The sequence below is a fragment of the Taudactylus pleione genome, unplaced genomic scaffold (assembly GCF_031769625.1).
Source record: "Taudactylus pleione unplaced genomic scaffold, aTauple2 ptg000366l, whole genome shotgun sequence".
In the NCBI taxonomy this organism is placed as follows: Eukaryota; Metazoa; Chordata; class Amphibia; order Anura; family Myobatrachidae; genus Taudactylus; species Taudactylus pleione.
In genome coordinates this window covers 10,583,598-10,604,807 of record NW_028284767.1, presented here as the reverse complement: position 1 = coordinate 10,604,807, position 21,210 = coordinate 10,583,598, and the positions used below count along the sequence as shown (strand labels likewise).

The 21,210-nt window shown below is 46.5% G+C and overlaps 1 protein-coding gene across 1 annotated transcript in view; it reads left to right on the top strand.

Moving 5' to 3' along the window:
- The window catches only part of C2CD2L (C2CD2 like), a 56,259-nt gene extending 35,569 nt beyond the window's left edge, over positions 1-20,690 (top strand). The window contains exons 11-14 of the mRNA XM_088444584.1: positions 4,346-4,444; positions 15,782-15,915; positions 16,027-16,297; positions 19,325-20,690. Of these exons, the coding sequence (XP_088300710.1) occupies positions 4,346-4,444; positions 15,782-15,915; positions 16,027-16,297; positions 19,325-19,533 (713 nt within the window). The 3' untranslated portion in view covers positions 19,534-20,690. The remainder of the gene's footprint in view (positions 1-4,345; positions 4,445-15,781; positions 15,916-16,026; positions 16,298-19,324) is intronic.
- Positions 20,691-21,210: the final 520 nt, after the last annotated feature.

Genomic DNA, 21,210 nt, shown 5'->3' with positions numbered 1-21,210 from the left:
GAGGGGGCACTCGCAGTCGAGCTGCGATGACAGAGGTGTCACGCACCCTGTCTTGGGAGGACTTGGGCCACCTTCCAGCCATCTCGGCACTGTTCATTCCAGGAGTCCTCAATTGGGAGGCGGACTTCCTCAGCCGTCACGACATGCATCCCGGGGAATGGTCGTTCCACCAAGAGGTTTTTCAACTATTTGTGGACAAATGGGGCCTGCCGGAGGTGGACCTCATGGCCTCCCGTCACAATCACAAGTTACTCGTGTACTGGTCCAGAACAAAAGATGCCAAAGCAAGCTTGGTGGACGCTCTGTCGGTGAGATGGACCTTCCAGTTTGCATACCTGTTCGCTGCGATATCCCTGCTTCCTCGGCTTCTTCGGAAATTCAAGCAGGACGGTGGCACGCTTTTTCTGGTGGCTCTGGCTTGGCACAGACGTCCTTGGTAATCAGATCTTCGGAGTCTCTCCATCGACACTTGTTCCTTCTGCCTCAATGTCCGGACCTGTTGTCTCAGGGTTCCTGCCTTTACCCGGACCTGCGTCGTCTGTCTTTGATGGCATGCCTTTTGAGACATCTGTCTTAATGTCTATGGGTTTTTCTAGCTCAGTCATCAGCACGATGCTGCGGGCACGCAAGCCTGCATTAGCCAGGATCTACCACAGAGTGTGGCATACCTATTTTCAGTGGTGTGACACGAGAAATTACGATCCTCAAGTGTTTCGTGTTTCTAGGATTTTGGCATTCCTTCAGTCTGTTTTGGACCTCTGCTTACGCCTGGCTTCTTTAAAGGTTTATGTATCCGCACTATCTGTGTGGTTCCAGCAAAGGATAGCTCCACTGCCAGATATCCGCACCTTTTTCCAGGGTGCTCTAAGGATTCAGCCTCCCTTTGTTCCCCCAGTGGCTCCTTGGGATTTGGCGGTGGTTCTTCGGCCCCTCCAGGGGCCTCCATTCCAACCACTAGAGTCAGTGGACCTCAAGTGGTTGACTGCTAAGACTCTTTTTTTTTTTTTCTTTTTTCTTCTGGTGATTGCTTCAGCCAGGAGAGTGTCAGAATTGGGGGCGCTTTCCTGTCGTCCCCCATTTTTGATATTTCACCAGGACTGGGCGGTGCTTCGCATTCATCCAGGATTTCTACCTAAGTTGGTTTCTAAATTCCACATTAATCAGGAAATTGTTGTGCCAGCCTTTCAGTCACCTGACCTCTCGGCTGGTGAGGCCTTCTTGGATGTGGTCCGGGCTCTTAAGATCTATGTGGACCGGACTAGTTCCATTCGGAAGTCTGACTCCTTATTCATCCTCTTTTGGATTTCACAAGAGGGGATGGCCAGCCAAGAAACAAACTTTGGCTAGATGGCTTTGTTTGGCCATTTCTGAGGCTTATACACAGGAGGGCTTGCCTGTTCCAGCCTCTGTTGAGGCTCATTCTACTATGTCTGTGGGCCCCTCATGGGCAGCTTGCCGTGGTGTTTCGGCTGTTCAGCTGTGTAAGGCGGCCACATGGTCCTCCATCCAGACCTTTCTGAGGTTCTATGCTTTTGACACCTTCGCCTCTCAGGATGCTTCCTTTTGGGTGCCTGATTCTCCTCTCAGCACAGGAGCGTCCCCGCCCTTAATTGGATTGCTTTGGGACATCCCCAAGGTCAACCCTGTGGACCCCCTATGGACCCTGAAGAAGAAAATGAGATATATGGTAAGAACTTGCCCTTGTTATCTCTTTCTTCGAAGTCCATAGGGTCCACAGGGCGCCTGCCCTGACGCACCTGGCTTCATACGGGCTGTGTTATTGGTCATCTGTTTTCCGTCTCCCTTTCTGTGAGTATGGTTCTTGTGAGTTCCAGGCTTCCTTCTCTCAGTTTTTCCTCCTCCGGCCTTGGCTACTTACCAACTGAGGTGCCTGTGGATCGGGGACGGGGTATGGAGGAGGATGGTCCTAGTGCATCCTGGGAGCTAAAGCTTTAACTGCGTGGTGCTTGTGGATCCAGATCCAGCTTATACCCCAAGGTCAACCCTGTGGACCCTATGAACTTCGAAGAAGGAGAGGTAAGTTCTTACCATATCTCTCATCTTTTCTCAACTGTCAGTTTATACCTTTCCCTTTCTTTCATTATAACCCTGGAATACCGAGGTATAGGGGGTTCATTGTACCTCAAATCTACCTATATTTGTGAGGGCTATCCCATACTGTATATCTGTCTTGCGCGCTACACTGTAACATATTGTACATATATCTGGGTTGCTCACTGTACTGTCCAGATAGTGTGCTACATTATCCTTGCAGCTATGTTTAACAAAGACAAGAATAACAAGCAGTCTGCTACTCCCACTCTGGTGTCTTGCAAGTCCTGTTTAGCAGGCTTCGCTTCAGAGGATCTCACTCAAGATGCACATAGACCATCTTGTTATGCGTCACCTGGCTCATCAGCCCCTGCATCCTCTCCTCAGGGCCCGCCCTGGGCTTCTTTTTCACAGGTGTTGACAAAAATTGCGGACCACCTAGCAGTCCCTGTGGTAGCTCCCCCATGGGATAGCCACAGCAGGTACTCCCTGCAAATCCTTTGCCTCCCCCATGGGTAGACGTACGTTCTACAGAGTCTGGTAGCTACCTTTTTAAAGCCTTTCAACAAATGCTGCAAAAGGATAAACCCTTACCAAGTTAACATACTAAACGTGCTGTGTTATCTTCCCAGTCCACCAGATTCTGAGTTATCTGGGGAGGCAGAAGACACAGACCTCTCTCACTCTGACTCCCACTCGGGAGAGGAGGAGCCCCCCTCTAAATTGAGTATACCTGCACTTGTGTGAGTAAAATCTGCTTCAAATAAAAGAAACAGAACCCACTCCTAAGGCAAAAGAGACACTATTTAAGCAACAGAAGGTAGTATTGCCAGAGTTTCCTCCACTCTGATCAGCTATCTGATCATGTGTGAAGCATGGACTAAGCCAAGTAAAAGGTTTCAGCTGCCTAAACGCTTGATTTCCTTTTACCCTCTTCCAGCTACTGATTGGATTAAATGGGACGTTCTCCCTGCAGTGGATTCCCACGTGACACGCCTAGTTAAGAACTCTATCTTACCTATCCATACTGCAACCTCCTTAAAGGAGACTATGGATAAAAGGATTGAAGTTTGCCTAAAATCTATATACTCTCTTACAGGAGCTATGACTCGTCCTGCCAGGGCTACGTCCTGGGTGGCAAAAGCCATTGAGAGTTGGGCAGAGGGCCTAGAAGATACATTTCCTTCTGATGCTTTGAGGGAACAGCTGTCCTACATATCTCACATTAGAGATGCAGCCTCCTATTTAGGAGAGGCGGCTTTGGATATTGGTCTCCTAGCTTCCAAGGTATCTGCTACTTTTCGTGGTAGCCCGCCGTATTGTTTGGCTTTGCTCATGGAAGGCAGATTCGGACTCTAAAAAGGCTTTGGAATTCTGGGGAGGTCCTGTTTGGCCAAGAATTGGACAAGATTGTGACTACTTTGGCAGCTCCCGAGACTTCGTTCTTGTCCTCTGCATCTACTACGAAGCCTCAGAAGCCTTTCGTTCCCAAGGAAAAGCTACAGGTCAGTCCTTTCTACTGCGGTCGGCATCCACTAAGGCCTCCAAACCTAGGACCAAACAGACCTGGGCTACTAGATGTCCACCTACGAAATCTGAGGACAAGCCTTCATCCTGATGGGGTTGGCCTCTCCCTGGGGGCCACCAGGGTGGGAGGCCGAATTCTTCAGTTTGCCTAATTGTTCAAGGGCAGCGTACCTGCCCTTGAACAACTGATTTGGGACATCCCTATTGTCTCCCTGTTGAGCCCTATGGACCTTGAAGAAGAAGAAAAGGAGAATTAAGGTAAAACTCCCTTGGTAACTCTTTCTTCGAAGTCCATAGGGTCCACAGGGCACCCGCCCTGACGCACCTGGCTTCTATAGGTTTCTTCTCTTGGTCATTTGTTTCCTTCTCTGTGTTAGTGTTATTATTCAGTGTATCTGTCTTCCTTCTCTCCTATCCTGCTCCTGCTCCTGCCTTGGGCTTGTTAACAATACTGAGTTCAGCCTTCAGGCTGTGGGTGGGGTATAGGGAGAAGGACCTGAGCATCCTGGGATAGAAAAAGTACCACCTACACCCCATTGTCTCCCTGTGGACCCTATGGGCTTCGAAGAAAGACAGTTAACAAGGGTAAGTTTTTTTTTTTTTTACCATTTTGTTAATCTTAGATGGCTTTGTTCATATTTAGCTAGTTTTATCTGTTTTTTAGATGTATAGTTTAGATAGCAATGTGGTTGTATTAATTTAAAAAAAAACATTGAATGTGTATAATAAAGTCCAAGTCCTTCCTGTGTGACTTTTTTTGTTTTAGATTCTCCTGCGAGTTCGCCCTCAAAAGTAGAAGTTACGGAGAACAAGCCAGTCATCTTACCCCGAAGCTGCTCTCCTGGCTCTTCTCCAAGTGGCAGTGGTAAAATTTGAATTTTAGTTTTTTGTTTCTTTTTTAACTGTACAATAAGGTTTATGCTTGGCTCTTTGGAACATCAACTATTTCTTGATTGGAGCTGCTGGGCATGACTTTCAGAACAGAGAGAAGCCATTTTCTGGACATGAGGACAACAGCTGTCCTACTTATTCTCCTCTGAAATGAAATGAGGGCCACATTGGATGACTGTGTGACTCCTGTCCAGTCGAGTACACTGCACATTTCCCATCCATAGATGATCTCAATTAAGTCTTTCAGAATTGATCTTCTTTCCCTTCACTGCGTGAACACAAAATACAGTTTTTAAATGATCATTTCATTTATTGAAGGGAAAAAAGTGATTCAACACCAAATGGCTCTGTGTCAAATAGTGATTGCCCCCTAAGGTGTACCAATTATCAGTTCAATTTGGTTCATTGAACATTTTAGACTAGACTCAATCAGGCTTGATTCCTGATAGCCCTGTTGAATCTAAACATCACTTGAATAGAACCTTTCCAGCAATGTGAAGTTGGCTAAAAGATCTCAACAAGCAGCACAGTATGCCACGATCAAAAGAAATTCCAGTAGACCAAGTTATTGAAATATTAGCCTTGACTCCTTTTAAAGAGTTACAAAATCATTTATAAGGCATTTTAACTTCAAATGGAGAAAACTTAGAACAGTGGTGAATATTCCCAAGAGTGGCTGACCAACCAAAATTCCCCCAAAACACATCAACAATACATTCAGGAAGTCACAAAAGAACCTAGATGGACCTATAAGAAAGTGAAAGCCTTGCTCGCCTCTGTCAATGTTTGAGTTCATGATTCCACTAAGAAAGAGACTGGACAAAATAGTATCCAATGGGAGTGTTTCTAGGCAAAAACCATTGCTAACTAAGAGGAACATAAAGGCTTGTCTCAGATTTGCCAAAAAGCACATTGATAGCCCCGAAGCCTTTTGGGCTAATGATCTGTCACCTGATGAGTCAAAAATGGAAATCTTTAAAAAAAAAAAAACATGGGTCCCGTTACATCTGGCATAAACCTAACAAATCATTCCACGATAAGAACATCATACCAACAGACAAACATGGTGGTGGCAGTGTGATGTTGTGGGAATGCTTTGCTGCTTTAGGGCCTGGGCAACTTGCCATAATTGACAGAATGACTCCTGCTCACTACCAGAAAATTCTGAGGGAGAATGTCCGGTCATCAGTCCGTGATCTGAGTTTAAGTGTAATTTGGTTATGCAGCAAGAAAACGATGCAAAGCACAAGAGCGAGTCCATCTCTGGTTTAAAAGAAACAATATTAAGGTTTTGGTGTGGCCTAGTCAAAGTCCTGACTTGAATTGAGTAGGGATGCTGTAGCAAGACCTTAAATGGGCAGTTCTTGAACGAAAACCCTCCAATGTGGATTTATTAAAGCAATTCTGCAAAGAAGACTGGGCCAAAATTCCTCTACAGCGATGTGAAAGACTAATCTTTGGTTGTCTGTGCCACCTTTAGCAGCAACTACCACCAAATGCTTCAACCACTTATTAAGTTTAGGGGGCAAGTAATTTTTGATATAGGTATTGGATAACTTTTTCAGTGACACCTGGACTGGGTTACGCTAATAGCACAGTACTGCATATGTACTTTTCACCAGCAGTAGTGTATGTGTGTGTATAGAGTGTGTGTGTGTGTTTGTTGTACTTCACCACTCCTCCAAGATAGTATGCTGATTAATTGCACAATCAACAGGGTCAGATATACTTAATACATCTTATAGTCTCTGAGCTAAACCGGTGGCCAAACTGCAAATTTAAATGGAACTGCTTGCTTTGTTAAGGGAGAAGGGTATACAAGCACTGAAGGTGACTAATTAGTTTCAAATACAAAGCCTATTTTTATCTGTCCGCACGGATGCCACATGAATATTGTACCCACATGCTTACTGTCTGCACTGATGGGAGCAATGGTATAAATTCTATTTATTATGTCATAGATATCACAAGAAACTATAGATGGCTTCATATTGTAACAGCTAGCAGAATAATATGGGATGATATAAGTGTAAACTGTTGACAGAAATAGAAGAATTTGTACTTCAGGGTCCATAGGGGGTCCACAAGGTGACCTTGGTTATAGGTGATGCTGAGTGAGTCGGGCACTTTACGCAGTAATTTTTTCTTCCCAGGATGCACTTGGGTCTCCCTCTATAACCCGCCCCCGGGCCAGAGGCACCTCTGTTTCGTTGAGTGCCCGGCTGGAGTCTGGTCACTGACGCGCAGGAGGGCTGTTGACACAGCCCCCGAAGATTTTTTTATTTAAAAGAAGCTTGCTTCTGCATAGCGACAGTAAGGACAGTTCAGGGGACGTCCGCGCTGTCGCTCCGTTATCCCGCCGGCGCCGGTACTGATCCGGGGATCTCTGTGGGCCTCTGAGGTCTTGGTTAGCAGGGACCACGCAGGATCCCTTGACTGCGGCCGGTCACTATGGGAACGCAGGTAAGTGGCGTGTTCCCGTGGTGGTCCGTGCCGAGTCGCAGTCTTTTCCCTCAGGGCGGGGTATTCCCTGGGGATGACAGCAAGTGGGGCCAGGCACTGAGTCGTGCGTCCCCATTAAGCCACTTGGGACTTTGGGCTGGAGTTCTGCGGAACGCTCCAGTGTCCTAGGGATTAAATGCTGGCCAGGGGAGGCAGCCTTCATAACAGCCGGCTCCTCCCCGCTGCACGGCGCGCCTTTCCACCGCAGTCTGGCTGGGCTGTGTCAGCTTCCCTCCTCCAGCTCCGCTCCTCAGTGGTCTCCAGTGGCCATCTTCCTGGCTGAGTGTCGCAGAAAGCAGACAGGTGGTGCTGAGTACGGGTCCCCCTACATACCTCTACTCCTGGACGGTGGTCCGTGTATGTAGCACTTTTGTCCTACCAGACGCTAGTCTGCGTAGTTGACCAGTAAAGTGTGTTTTAGTGCAGGTATTTTTTATTATTCTGCATTGTATGTGACTGTATGCTAGCGCTGTCTGTCTGAGTTTCATTTTCTTAATGACAGCCATTTTACTTTTCCTGTACCTGTTCTCTATCTCTGTGCCCTAACACAGGTGTTGTCAGGGTACACCCTCAGTCTGTTAATTCTGTGCAGGGGGTCACATACATTATATTTCTATCCTCTTCACTATGTCTGGCAGTTGGAGTGATATGCCTTATGTGACTCCGCCCAGCTGTCCTGTAAAAACAATGTACAGCGACTTTAGGGTGGGAGACATGGTACTGGAGGGATTATGTTTGAGGTGCTATGCTCCTCCAGGTCCCTCTACGGTCCCTGTCACTCCGCAGGAGCCTTCGTGGGCGTGCTTTGCACAAGCACTTATGGCCATTGCGGGACATTTAGCTACTCCTCCTGTGTTTTCCTCTCTGGGGTTCGCACCACAGCAGCTTATGCCCTCTCAGAGCCTGCTTCAGGCAGCTGCACCCTTACAGGTGCTATATCCCCAGTGGGTTAATACAGTTCCCACTGCATTGTAAAATGTCGCAGAAGTGCGACAGGAGGAGGCCCTTCAGGGCAGATCAGCTAAAAGATTTTTGTCGTTGTCCCAATCTACTCTGTGTGATGATGACGAGGTGTCTTCTGAGGATGGGGAGATCCCGGATGACTCGGACTCCGACCCTTCCTTACGTGAGAGGGAGTCCAAGTCTAAGATATATATCCCGGATCTGATGCAAGCTGTCCATGCGGCATTGGTCATAGAGGAGGACTATCCTACAGCACCTAAGTCCAGACATGCTCTTTTTAAGCCTGTAAAGGCAGCCGCAGCTGTTTTCCTTTGTCCGACCAGCTGGTGGACCATCTGGAGGTGACATGGAAAAATCCTGGGAAGCGTTACCAGCCGCAGAAGCGCCTGGCTCATGCTTATCCATTTGCTGAGAACTTTTTCTCTAAATGGGAAACTTCACCAGCGATGGATTCCCACGTTACACGCTTGGTTAAAAGCGCGTCTCTCCCTATGCCTTCCACATCGTCCCTGAACGATACTACTGATAGGAAGGTGGAGGTTTGCCTGAAGTCCATTCATTCCGTATCAGGTGCCGCGTGCAGACCAGCTATGGCTATCTGCTGGGTTGCTCGGGCTATGGAATGTTGGGCAAACACCCTGGAGGGGTCCTTATCTTCAGATGAGACAAGGGAACAGTTGAATCCTGTGGGCAACCTGCGAAATTCGGCTACTTATATAAATGATGCGGCCTTGGATGTCAGCTCATTGAATGCCAGGATCTCCACGGCGGCTATTGCGGCTTGCCGCTCCCTGTGGCTTTGTTCTCGGAGGGCAGAGGGCAGATGTGGACTCCAAGAAGGGCTTGGAGTGTTTACCTTATAATGATAAGGTCCTGTTCGGCCTGGATTTGGACAAAATTGTGGATACACTGGCAGCCACGACTGCACTAGACCACTGGGGCATATAACATACTGGCGCAGGGCATATGTAAGGAGGCCAGGGGGCCTAGTGGTTAATGTCAGCAAGGGGAGAAGGAGCTCTCCCTGCAGCCCCTCCCCCAGTTCAGGGCGCCATTCCACTGCTGTCTTGGTGTCCCTGGGCTGCTTCTCCCTCACCCTCCGCCGTAATATCCCCCCCAGAGATGTGCGGCAGACATTTTCTGCAAGCAGGTCTCCGGAAACGCTCGGTCTAGTCTCCCTGTATACCTACCGGCCACTGTGGTCTGTGTAATTGATTTTAGTTACCCATTGTAAACATGTAATGTAATGTTTTTCTGCGTTTCTATGTGACTTGTGCTAGCGGTAATCTCTCTATACTGTACAGCTTATACCTTTCCCTTTTTTCTACTATACCCTGACATACTAAGGTATAAGGGGTTCATTGTACTTCACATTTCCCAGATACTTGTGAGTGCTGTCACATACTTTATAATGCGGTTGCACGCTACACTGTGCCATATTATCCAGGCTGTTCACTACACTGTATCATACTGTGTATTTTGTTATTCTTGTGGCTATGGCTGGCAGAGGAAAGAATAACAAGCATCCTGATGCTGCTTCTCCTACTCTCCTGTCTTGTATGTTCTGTTCTGCGTGCTTAGCCACAGAGGACCTCATTCAGGATGGTCTCTGTATTCCTTGTTACACAGTCCCAGGCCCATCTGCCACGGTGTCTCTCCCTCAGGATTCACTCTGGGCTGCCTTTTCACAAATGCTGGCAAAACTTGCGGACCAAATAACAGTCCCTGTGGTAGCTACCCCTATGGGATGGCTACAGCAGGTACTCCCTGCAAATCCTTTGCCTCTGCCATGGCTAGACGTACTGTCTACCTCTGTGCAGAGTTTGGCTAATACCTCTACGGTTTTTCAGCAAATGCTGCAAAAGGAAAAGGCTTTATCTACTAAACATAGTATGATATCTTCCCAATCCACAGTTATCTGATTCTGAGATATCATCTGGGAAGGCAAAAGACGCAGATCTCTCTCACTCTGACTCCATCTCAGGAGAAGAGGAGCCACCCTCTAAACTAAACTAAATATACCTGCTCTTTGTGAGAGCTGTTAAAACTATTTTACAAATAGAAGATGAACCCGCTCCTAAAAAAAACATTAAAAAAAAAACACGCACTTTTTAAGCGACCAAAGGTTGTTTCTTCACTCTGACCAGCTATCTGATCACATGAGTGAAGCTTGGAATATGCCTGGTAAAAGGTTTCAAATTCCAAAACTATTCAGTTCCTTTTACCCTCTTCCAGCTACTGATTGTACTAAATGGGAAGTTTCCCCAGCAGTGGATTCTCCTGTAACACATCTGGTTAAAAATGCCACCTTTCCCATTCATACTGCAACCTCCTTGAAATAGACTACAGAAAGACGTATAGAAACTTGCCATATATCAAAATACTCTTACAGGAGCCATTACTCGTCCTGCTAGAGATACGGCCTGGGTGGCAAAGCCATTGAGAGTTTGGCAGAGGCCCTAGAAGAGACTTTTTCCCTTGATGCTTCGAGGGAACAGCTGTCCTACATATCTCGCATTAGAGATGCAGCCTCCTACTTAGGTGAAGCAGCTATGGATACAGCTCTCCTGGCCTCCAGGATATCTGCCACTTCGGTAGTGGCCCGCCGTATTCTTTGGCTACATACCTGGAAAGCAGATTCAGAATCCAAACTGGCTCTAGAGTCTCTGCCTTATACAGGAGACATCCTATTTGGCCCAGAACTGGATAAAATTGTGACTACTTTGGCATCTAACAAGACGGCATTCCTGCCATCTGCATATAATACAAGGCCTTGGACATCATCCTTTCTGTCCTTTCGCCCTCAAGGAAAAGCCAAGGGTCAGTCTTTTCCACAACAGCAGACCTCAACCAAGGCCTCCAAGTCTAGGGCCAAATTGGCCTGGGCTACTAGACGTCCACCTGCCAAGCCTGAGGACAAGCATACAACCTGACTGAGCGGGCCTCTCCCTGGGGGGCTCCCAGGGTGGGAGGCCGACTTCAATTCGCCCAGGTTTGGCATCAAACCACGTCAAATGTGTGGATGAGAGAAATGGTTTCCCATGGATACGCTCTCTCATTCCTGAGGCAACCTCCACATCCGTTCTTTTACACAGGAGCTCCATCAGACCCAACCAAGGCCCTGCAGCTCCAAAAATCCATTCAGGCTTTACTGAATTCAAGAGTAGTTATTCGGGTCCCCTCCTCACAACGAGGCAAGGACTATTATTTTTCCATTTTCTTAGTTCAGAAGCTCAATGGGTCTCATTGGCTTGTTCTCAACCTCAAATCTCTGAACAAGTTTATCAGGGTGCCCAGGTTTCCTATGGAAACCCTCCGTTCCATTATCCTAGCTTTGGAGCCTGGGGATTTTATGGTATCACTAGACATTCAGGACGCTTAACTACCTGTTTTCCAATAGCGCCTTCTCAATATCTACAGTTTGCTATACTACAGCAACATTACCAATTTCAGGCTCTGCTGTTCGGCCTTACAACGGCCTCCGGGTCTTTACCAAGATCATGGCAGTTATGGCGGCCTCTCTTTGTCGTCAAGGGATCAGACTGCTCCCATACTTGGACAAACGCTTGCTGTTGGCCAGCTCCCCAGAGACTCTTCACCGGCATCTACAGGTAACTATTGCCTTTCTTCAAATGCACGGTTGGCTGATCAACTGGAAAAACTCTTCCCTAAAGCACATGGTACGATCTGTACCACCAACGATTTCTACATATCTAAGATATCTTTCAAAGATATCTCTCAGTGAAGTCATCCTGCCACATCTCTGCACAGGCAAAGTTGACAATATTGTGCAAGTTGGCCTGCATGTACGGACTATCATAGATATCATTCTCATTTATGCGGGAACACCGCTTTACACCCTCTCAAAGGATGGTACATTTGGGAGCCCTCCGGACAAGTTTCAGCAATCCAGCAGACCACGCAGACTGCTCCACAATCACCGAGTGTCAATTCACTCTGCAATGCAGGCCTTGGAATAAATAGAGTCCACGTTTGACATGTTGGAGTTCGCCCAGTTACCCTCCAGGCCCCTACAGCACCTGATCCTCTCCAGGTGGAAGGGGCTACCCCATCTGCTCAAATTCCAGATGATGAGCCTCCCCCCAGAGGTTCGCCTGTCCCTAGCCTGGTGGCTACAGACTTCCCATTTGAACAAGGGTCGTCCCTTTCGGATCCCGGACTGGGCTCTCCTTACCATGGACGCAAGCCTCAGAGGGTGGGGTGCAGTAACCGGCCAGATGGTCCCCAGTCGAGGCAGTGTTACCAATTAATATCCTGGAACTTTGAGCAATCTACAGAGCTCTCACTCTGGCTCAGAATATTCTGAAAAACAGGCCAGAACAAGTACAGTCCGACAGCGCCACGGCTGTGGCTTACCTCAGTCACCATGGGGGCACTCTAAGTCAGTCAGCAATGACAGAAGTGTCCCGCATTCTGACATGGGCCGAACGCAGTCTCCCAGCCATCTTCGTAGTGTTCACCGCAGGGATTCTCAATTGCGATCCGGATTTCCTCAGCTGTCACGGCGTGCATGCAGGAGAATGGTCTCTACATCCAGAAGTCTTTCAGCTTCTAGTGGACAAATGGGGTCTTCTGGAAGTGGATCTCATGGTCTCAAGACACAACAACAAACTTCCAATTTATGGAGCCAGAACACAGGACCCCGACGCGGCCTTCATAGACGCATTGTCAGTGAAATGGAACTTCCATTTGGCATATCTCTTCCCTCCAATATCCCTACTTATTCGCGTGCTTTGACGCTCAGACAGGAGGGGGGCACAGTTCTGTTCATAGCTTCGGCTTGGCCCTAGACGTCATTGGTACTCTGATTTACAAAGGCTCTCCTTAAATGTTCCTCTTCAACTTCCTCTATGAGTAGACCTGTTGTCTCAGGATCCATGTCTACATCTGGACCTAGCCTGTCTGTCTTTAACGGTGTGGCTCTTGAGACATCCCTCCTAACGGCTAAGTGTTTCTCCAGCTCTGTGATCCAGACCATGCTCAGAGCATGTAAACCGGCCTCAGCCAGGATTTACCACAGAATATGGCATACATATTTCCAGTGGTGTGCTCCAAGAAACTATGACCCGCAAGTCTTTAAGGTTTCTCAATTTTTTTTCCTTCAGGCTGGTCTGGATCTAGGCCTCCGCCTAGCATCTCTGAAAGTGCAGGTCTCTGCTTTGTCTATCTGGTTTCAGCGTAGAATTGCTGCTATACCGGATGTTCACACCTTCATGCAAGGTGTTCATATATACAGCCTCCTCTTGTCCCTCCTGTAGCTCCATGGGATTTGTCAGTGGTGCTCCACTTCAGGAACCTCCCCATTCGAATCCCTGGAATCAGTGGATGTCAAGTGGCTCACTGCGAAGACTTTCTTCTGGCTATAGCATCTGCCCGTAGGGTATCTGATTTAGGGGCGCTTTCATGTCGCTGCCCCTTTTTAATATTTCCTCAGTACAGGGCTGTTCTTCGTACACTCCCAGGTTTCCTTCCCAAAGTGGTTTCTCTTTTCCGAGCTGAATGAAGAAATTGTGGTTCCAGCATTTCATTCACCAGACCTCTCGGCAGGTGAGGCCTCGGATGTGGTCGTGCTCCGAAGATCTATGTGGACCGCACTACTTCCATCAGGAAATCGGACTCCCTCTTTGTCCTATGTGGATTCCTCAAGAAGGGATGGACAGCTAACAAACAGAGGGCCTGATTCAGAGCCGGACGCTCTGACAGAGCGCTCGCTCTGAATCAGGGCCGGCCTTCTGTTTTTTTAGAGCGGCCTCCTGGCCGCTCGCATAGCTGTGGGTGGCCACCCACAGTTATAGCGAGCGGCCTGGAAGATGGTTGCGATGGTCAAGACCGTCGCGACCATCGGGCTTTAGACCCTTGTGGTAGGGTCTCGTTGCCGCAAGCCCTAGAGTGCTTTCGGCCCCAGACGGTAGGCATTCCCATGGGAAAGCCTCCGTCTGGGCAGCCACGCCCCTGGCCCGCCCACCAAAGGGGGCGTGCTGTCACTCAACATCGACAGCACGCCCCCTTTGATACGAGACCCGGAGCGACGATTTGCCTGCCGCTATCTGGGTCTCGCGCATGCGCACGAAGGAGCCGGCTCTATCGTGCGCATACGCACTGGGCCACCATCGACCCGCTTGCGAGCGGGTCTGAATCAGGCCCAGACTCTGGCCAGATGGATTTGCATGACTATCTCACAGGCTTACACGCAGACTGGCCTTCCTGTGCCGACTTCAGTATCTCAAAAAAACTTTTTACATGTTGTCGTTATGGGATATTGTGTGTAGAATTTTGTGGACAAAAATTAATTTATTCCATTTTGGAATAATGCTGTAACATAACAAAATGTGGAAAAAGTGAAACGCTGTGAATACTTTCCGGATGCACTGTATGCAAGGCTGCCACCTGGCCTTCTGTCCACACCTTTCTTAGGTTTTATGTCTTTGATACACTTGCCTCTCAGGGTGCTTCCTTCGGTCGTAGGGTTCTCCTATCAGCTCAGGAATGTTCCCGCTCTTGAACAACTGCTTTGGGACATTACCAATGTCTCCCTGTGGAGCCCTATAGATCCTGAAGAAGAAAAGGAGAGTTATGGCAAAAATTACCTTGGTTAACTCTTCGAAGTCCATAGGGTCCACACGGCACCCGCCCTGATGCTCCTAGCTTCCATGGGCTTCTTCTCCTGGTCACTTGATTCCTTTTCTGTGTGAGAATGCGATTCCTCAGTGTACCAGTCATCCTCTCCTATCCTGCTCCTGCCTTGGGCTTGATAACAAAAATGAAGTGCCCTCAGGCTGTGGACGGGGTATAGGGGAAAGGACAGGAGCATCTTGGGATTGGAAAGCTTTGCTGTTGGTGTCCGGTCCTCCAGGTCCCACTTACACCCCAATGTCTCCCTGTGGACCCTATGGACTTTGAAGAAAGAGTTAACCAAGGTAAGTTTTACCATAACTCTCCTTTTCTCGATGAGCTCTTTTTTGAAGTGCTATACAGAAAGCAAATGCAGTGATTTGTGAGTTAATGGTAAACTTCTCTCTCCCTATTTATTACCTCTAGCTGGGTATGGAAGGAGAGAGAGACAGCATCTAGATACAGTCAATAGGTATACACCACAAGGTAGACAGACATTAGGTCAACATGGTCAGTAGGTGTACATGCAAATGGTCGTCACAGAGAAGGTCACATTATTTTTATTGTTGTTGTTTTAAGTCTAACCCTAATCCTCCCCCTGGTGCCTTACCCTAACCCCCCCCCCCCCCGCCACTGCCCCACAGTGCCTAACTGTGGGTTCCAGTCAATAGATCTACATTAAAAAGGTTGACAATGTCTAGATAGACACCACATGTAGACCTTTTTGTGTGTCCAACCTTTTGTCCCTGTCGACCTAATGACTGTCTACCATGTGGGGTCTTTCTAGACCAGGGGTTCCCAACCACGGTCCTCAAGGTACACTAACAGTCCAGGTTTCAAGAATAGCCATAGTTGAGCACAGGTGTCTTAATTAGTACCTCAGTTATTTTGATTTAACCATCTGTGCTGATTCATTGATATCACTAAAACCTGGACTGTTGGTGTGCCTTGAGGACCGAGGTTGGGAATCACTGATCTAGGTCTATCTTTTTCATGTAGTTCTTTTATACCAAACCCCCTAACCCTAACTGTCTCCTTCCGCAGCCTAACCCTAATCCTAACCCTAAAAATCATAAAACTATCAACCTTTTGACTGTCTATCTACCATCCGGATACACCTCTAACTATAGCCTTGTTCATTCTATTATAAAGATTGATATCAGGAGGAAAATGTTTTTCTAAGAAACTGCTTTAACTTTTTCTTTATTAATAGGGGGCTCTCCAACCTCAATAAAGCTGGACCCAGTGGCAGAGACTGCTATTAGACAGTTAACTGAGCCCAGCAACAAGTCTGCCAAGAGGACTCCCACCAAACGTAGCACTCTGATCATTTCAGGAGTATCAAAGGTATGTCTGCCCTTCCACTCTAGGTTGAGATGAGGTTTTCTGTTGTGGTCGTTATTAATATTGGAGAATGTGATTTTTGAAAATGTACACCTGTTCCAACTTTCTCCACAGGTACCAGTTGGAGAGGATGAGATGGCACTTTCACTTGGATATGCAGCCTCTATGGATGCCACATTGCAGGGTACATCCACCTGTTTTCAGGAGTCAATACTGGACGCTTCTTCTTCTTCTTATTTCCCTACTGATGTTACAACTGCTCTTAGCCAAGATGCTGATGATACCACAAGATCAGACATTTCCGATCGACCATCTCTAGATGAACTGGACTCTGATATGGGCTCCACTGGGGCATTGGAGACTCGAAGCCTTAAAGACCACAAAGGTAATTGGCCTAAATAAATTTTCTCCAGCTGATAAAGATTTGCCTGCAATGCTATTTACACTGATTAGTGGTTGAAATGCAGCATTTTAGATTACTGGTTTGCAGAAATCTGCAACCTTGTTGCAACTAATTAAAGGATCCACTTTCTGTTAAACACCTCTGCTCAGAACTGGTTGATATTAACACCCCTTAACCCTGGTCTTCTACATACAGGGCTTGGGATGCCTTCATTTCTGGTCAACATCCCTCTGAGTTTATGCTTAAATATTACCCCAACACTTTATATGTGTTTCTTACAGGGTGGTGAAAAGTGAATACTTTAAAGTTCATTAATCGGGCACATATCTTCCCCATACAGCGGAAACACTTTGTGACACAGGAACTTGAATTTTAAAATGCAAACCGCTTGGGCAAACTCGGGGGGGGGGGGCAGGCATAAGATCTTATTGTTTATTAATGCAGTTAATGGTTTATGGCTGTCATTTCATATAATTCCCCTGCTTTTTTGCAATTTCAATTTATGGGTCCCTCTTCTTCAGGGACAACCTGGCCATGACTTATTTCCTTTTCTCACCATTGCTCTAACCATGGCTAAGAGGGTCCTTCTTAGGAAGTGTACCTGATCAGAGGCCCCTTCATTATCTTAGGTTCAATCATATTTGATAGAAGTACTCTATTTTTTTGAAAGATCTATTTTTTCAGACATTGACCATGGCGTAGCTAGATTCTACAAGAAGGGGGGTGTTTTTTTTGTGTAGCTTGGCCCCATCCTACAAACATGTATTATAAAGGTTTTGAATCAACAACATGGTATTTTCATAGCTGACTTGAGATTACACTGTGACTCTGGAGTCTTTTCCCATTGTTTACTCATCTGTGCACACGCTCTCATATTTGTCATACCCAGCAAGACCAGTGTGGTCTGCTTCAGCACTTTAGTTAATAAGGGGAGTATTCATTACACACTACGTATAGTCTGCTGGTGGTTTTCTCATTTACACTCCCAATAGTAGATGGATCACCCGAATGCTCCCGAATGCCAGCTGACGGGACATGCACGGAGCTGGCACCTCCCGTGAGCCAATCAGCGGCCGCGCTGACTGTAGAGCGGCCGCTGATTGGCTCCGGCTACTGACAGTTTCCACGTGGTGTGACTTGCCCACGTGGGAACTGTCAGTAGCAGGAGCCAATCAGTGGGCGCTCTACAGTTAGTGCGGTCGCTGATTGGCTCACGGGACTGCAAAGCCCCGTTCAGTCCCGTCAGATGGCATTCGGGAGCTATCAGTATGTGTGGCAACACACATACTGATAGCGGTTGTGTGGTTTGTGTAAAATCGTTTTTTTGTTTTGCCAAGTTCCTGGATTACTGCGGAGACCAGCGCCAGGATATAGGTGAGTATGATTTTTTTTTTTGCAGAGCCATTCATTAAGGATATTCTACTGGACACGGGGACAGACACATCTGGTATAGGTAAGTATGTATGAATGTGTAGCTATGTGTAATAAAGTTATACTGTCACGGTGTGTGTGTTTTTGTCTTTTTTTAACTATTTATTTTACAGTGAAGTTACAGGTGCCGCATGTCTGCTGGCACTTGTTGTTCCACAAGTGCAAAATGTCAGGCATGCTGGCACTTGTAGTTCCACTGTAAAACACAATAGTTTTACATTATTTGGCCCCCCCATACCCACCGAACCAGGGGTATGGGGAAGAACCCTGGGCTTCAGCGTAAGCCTGTGGTGCTCGGGAGGGGGGGGGGGGGACCCTTCTTTGGGGTGTCCCCAACTACCCCGAGATCACATGCTTGCGCTGACCGATTTGGGGTGCTAATGCTTTGGACCTGGAGCCCCGGTGATTGGGTCTCTGTGCTGGTCTTAAATATAGGGGGATCCCCACGTTTTTTTCCCACCTGTATTTAAAAACAGAACTGGTCCCTGCAGCCTTGGGTTGGCTTCTAAAATACAGTGGGACCCTACACATTTTGTTCCCCATATTTTTAGAAACCACCACTGGCTGGCAAGGCTTTTTGGGGGGGGGGGGGGGGGGTGTCCTTATGTCATTTTTACCCTGTTTTTTTTACAGGTTAAACAAACCGGGAATTTACGGGAAATATTGAAGGGATCCCCCTAAAGATGTGTAGACTTAGGGGATCACTATGGGTACCCCCATTTTTAACTCCTGAAGGACGTCGGGGTTTCTCATAGCCACGGCAGATGCATAAATGTGGCTTTGAATAAGGTGATGCAGAAGAGCATTTAGAAGTTTTTTTAGGGCAAAACAACTATGCCCATCAAATTTGGGGTACTTGAAAATGGGGTTCAGTATATTTTAAAGTTCCTAAAGTGACTTAAAAAAATCGTGAAAAACCTACCTTCCGCAAGCACCTGCAATGAAAAAAAACACCTGGGGCATACTTGGGGACCCCCCCTCCCAGAGTCAAGTTCGCTAGTTTTTAACTTTGTCCCCCGAATTTTTTTTTTTTTTTACCCCAAATTCAAAGTAAATTTTTGGTGTGCCCTTAAGTGTTTTTTCAAAAATTTATGACACAGTTTACCTTTGGGGGACTGTCTGAAGGCTGCACGGGGGTTCCCGCAACGTTGCACCCCAAAACCCCAATTCTGCACTCTTTACCATCTCACATTCATAGGCGATACTTTACCGCCTATTACATTGCATTTCCAGGCGGAAAGTCTTTCAAATTGAATACGGGGTAAAACCAAAACAGGCGATAATGACGTCATCGGCGGTAAACTACCGCGGATCCGGACTTAACGCCTCAAATTGAATACGGCCCTATATGTGATTTGAGGTGCACATCCTCCTAAGTATCCCACACTGTTGCTACAACATGTTTTCATACAACTGATTAGACAATATTCGGGAGGGGTTCCAGAATTCAGATCTTGTGTGGTACATCCTGTATAGATGTATGTAAAAAAAAAAAAATGGATCTAGCCTTCAGAAAAGGGATTTTATTCTCCGTATGATTTCCTTCATACCTAACTTTTTATTTTTACTTCTTTGCAGTTGGATTCCTCCGTAGCGGCACGAAACTTCTCTTCCGCTGGCATCATCGATCTGCAGGCCTCAGTCAGTCCCATGATGACCTGACAAATTCTTCCACTTCTGCGAGGAAGAAAAGCGGCAGTTTTTCACGGCGTCTGCTGAAACGCTTTTCTCTAAAGAGCAGGTCCAAGCCTAGTGTTAATGGGGGTGCTAAGGCAGGGGACAAATAATCCGGCTAAAAGTGGATTTCAAGCAACCACTTATCTACCTCTGTCCTGATACTGCATGCCCCTGCTTAGCCTATACTTGACCAAGGGCATTTGCCAACCCATAACAGTGTAGCTTTATAAAAGGCAAGCATGTACTACAGCATGTGCTCTAATGAAGTGTGAGTGCTGGAGTGGGGTACAGTGTGTTGGCAGAAAGTGAAAGCGTAGGGGTAATGGGGAGAAAGTAATGCTTCTTAGCCAGAAACCTTATCCTGAATGACCATGTACTGGAATGAAATGAAAACCTTCAATAGAGCTGCAGTCAGTTTTGTGTTAACTGTAAACTGCCCTCTTATTATTTAATACCGGCCCCCTATTTACACTTATCTTTATGCTCATAATCTATTGGACGCATTTTCATAAATATCCTGAACTGGATCTGTAATATTCACAGTTCAAGATTCTTCAAAATGCTCTTTTATGCCAGAGAATATTGTTAATTATATTGAATGCTATGTCTTCATGGGAAAGAAAAAATACTCTATGGCAGCACATGGACTTGTGGCAAGTGTTTTTTGTTTTTTTTTCCCCCCAAGGTAAACTATTAAGAGCATCAAACAAACCTCACCTGTGTAACTAGATGCCTTTGCTCTGCTGGCCAGGGCACTCAGCGGCGCCTAAGGGTAGGCTACGTGTACGGCGCTTAAGGTGAAATATTTATATTTAATAGGGAAAGAATATGCAAACCTCCCTTATTTCTGGTATTTGCTTTTAGGCAATACACTGACAACAAGGGTGTGCCATTATTGAAGAACAGGTGATACCATTTTGCCATGTAAAAGAAAGTTGTTTTAAGCTGCTGCTATGATTCTAAGGTAGTTTTTAGTAAGTGTAAGTTTGTATTGCGTCCCAACCTTGTAAATATGTAAATTGTTATTTATGGAACCATCGGTCCTTCTTATTGACATTACTTACTGAGTATGATACTTCTGTTATCTGCTGAACAAATGTTAGAGCTGGTTTCTGATATATATGTGATCTTTTCCAAGAACTTTAACAAACTCTTAATTCTTTTCTGCGAGTGAAATTTTTATTTAAATTGTGAAATAATTTTTAATAAAGTGGGTAAACAAATGGTCAGATTATATGATGGTTAATGTCTTAAATTATTAAAATAAATGGACGACTATTGAATCTTGTTTTTTTTTGTTTCTCTCCAGTTCAGCTCCAATCAGTTTTCAAAGTTAATAAAGTTCAGGTAAAATTCATACTGATCCTAAAGTGGAAGTATTGAAGCTGAAAATGTTAAATTCTTTTTGGACATGCCATTGCTTAGGCTGTGCCATTGTACCCACTAATGCAGAGTAAACAAATATGGAGACCTTCTGTAAATGCGTGAGATTAGGATGTTTTGGGTTCTGTGCATGCATGTCCGTGTGTGATCAGGGCCGTGTGTGATCAGGGGCACCACAACATTTTCAGGTTGGGGGGGATATTTAATTTTGGTTCCCTCAAATTGCTGAATGTCACCTCCTCAGGGGCAGCTGGAATAACCCGCCACACCACCTACTTCATGACAGAGGTCATTAAGCCTGAGGGATGTTTTGTTTTTGCTGATTTGGCCTCTGTATGTGGACATCACTGCTCTCACCCTGCCTCCTCACTCTTATACTGCTTTTACACCTAAATCCTGGGTCT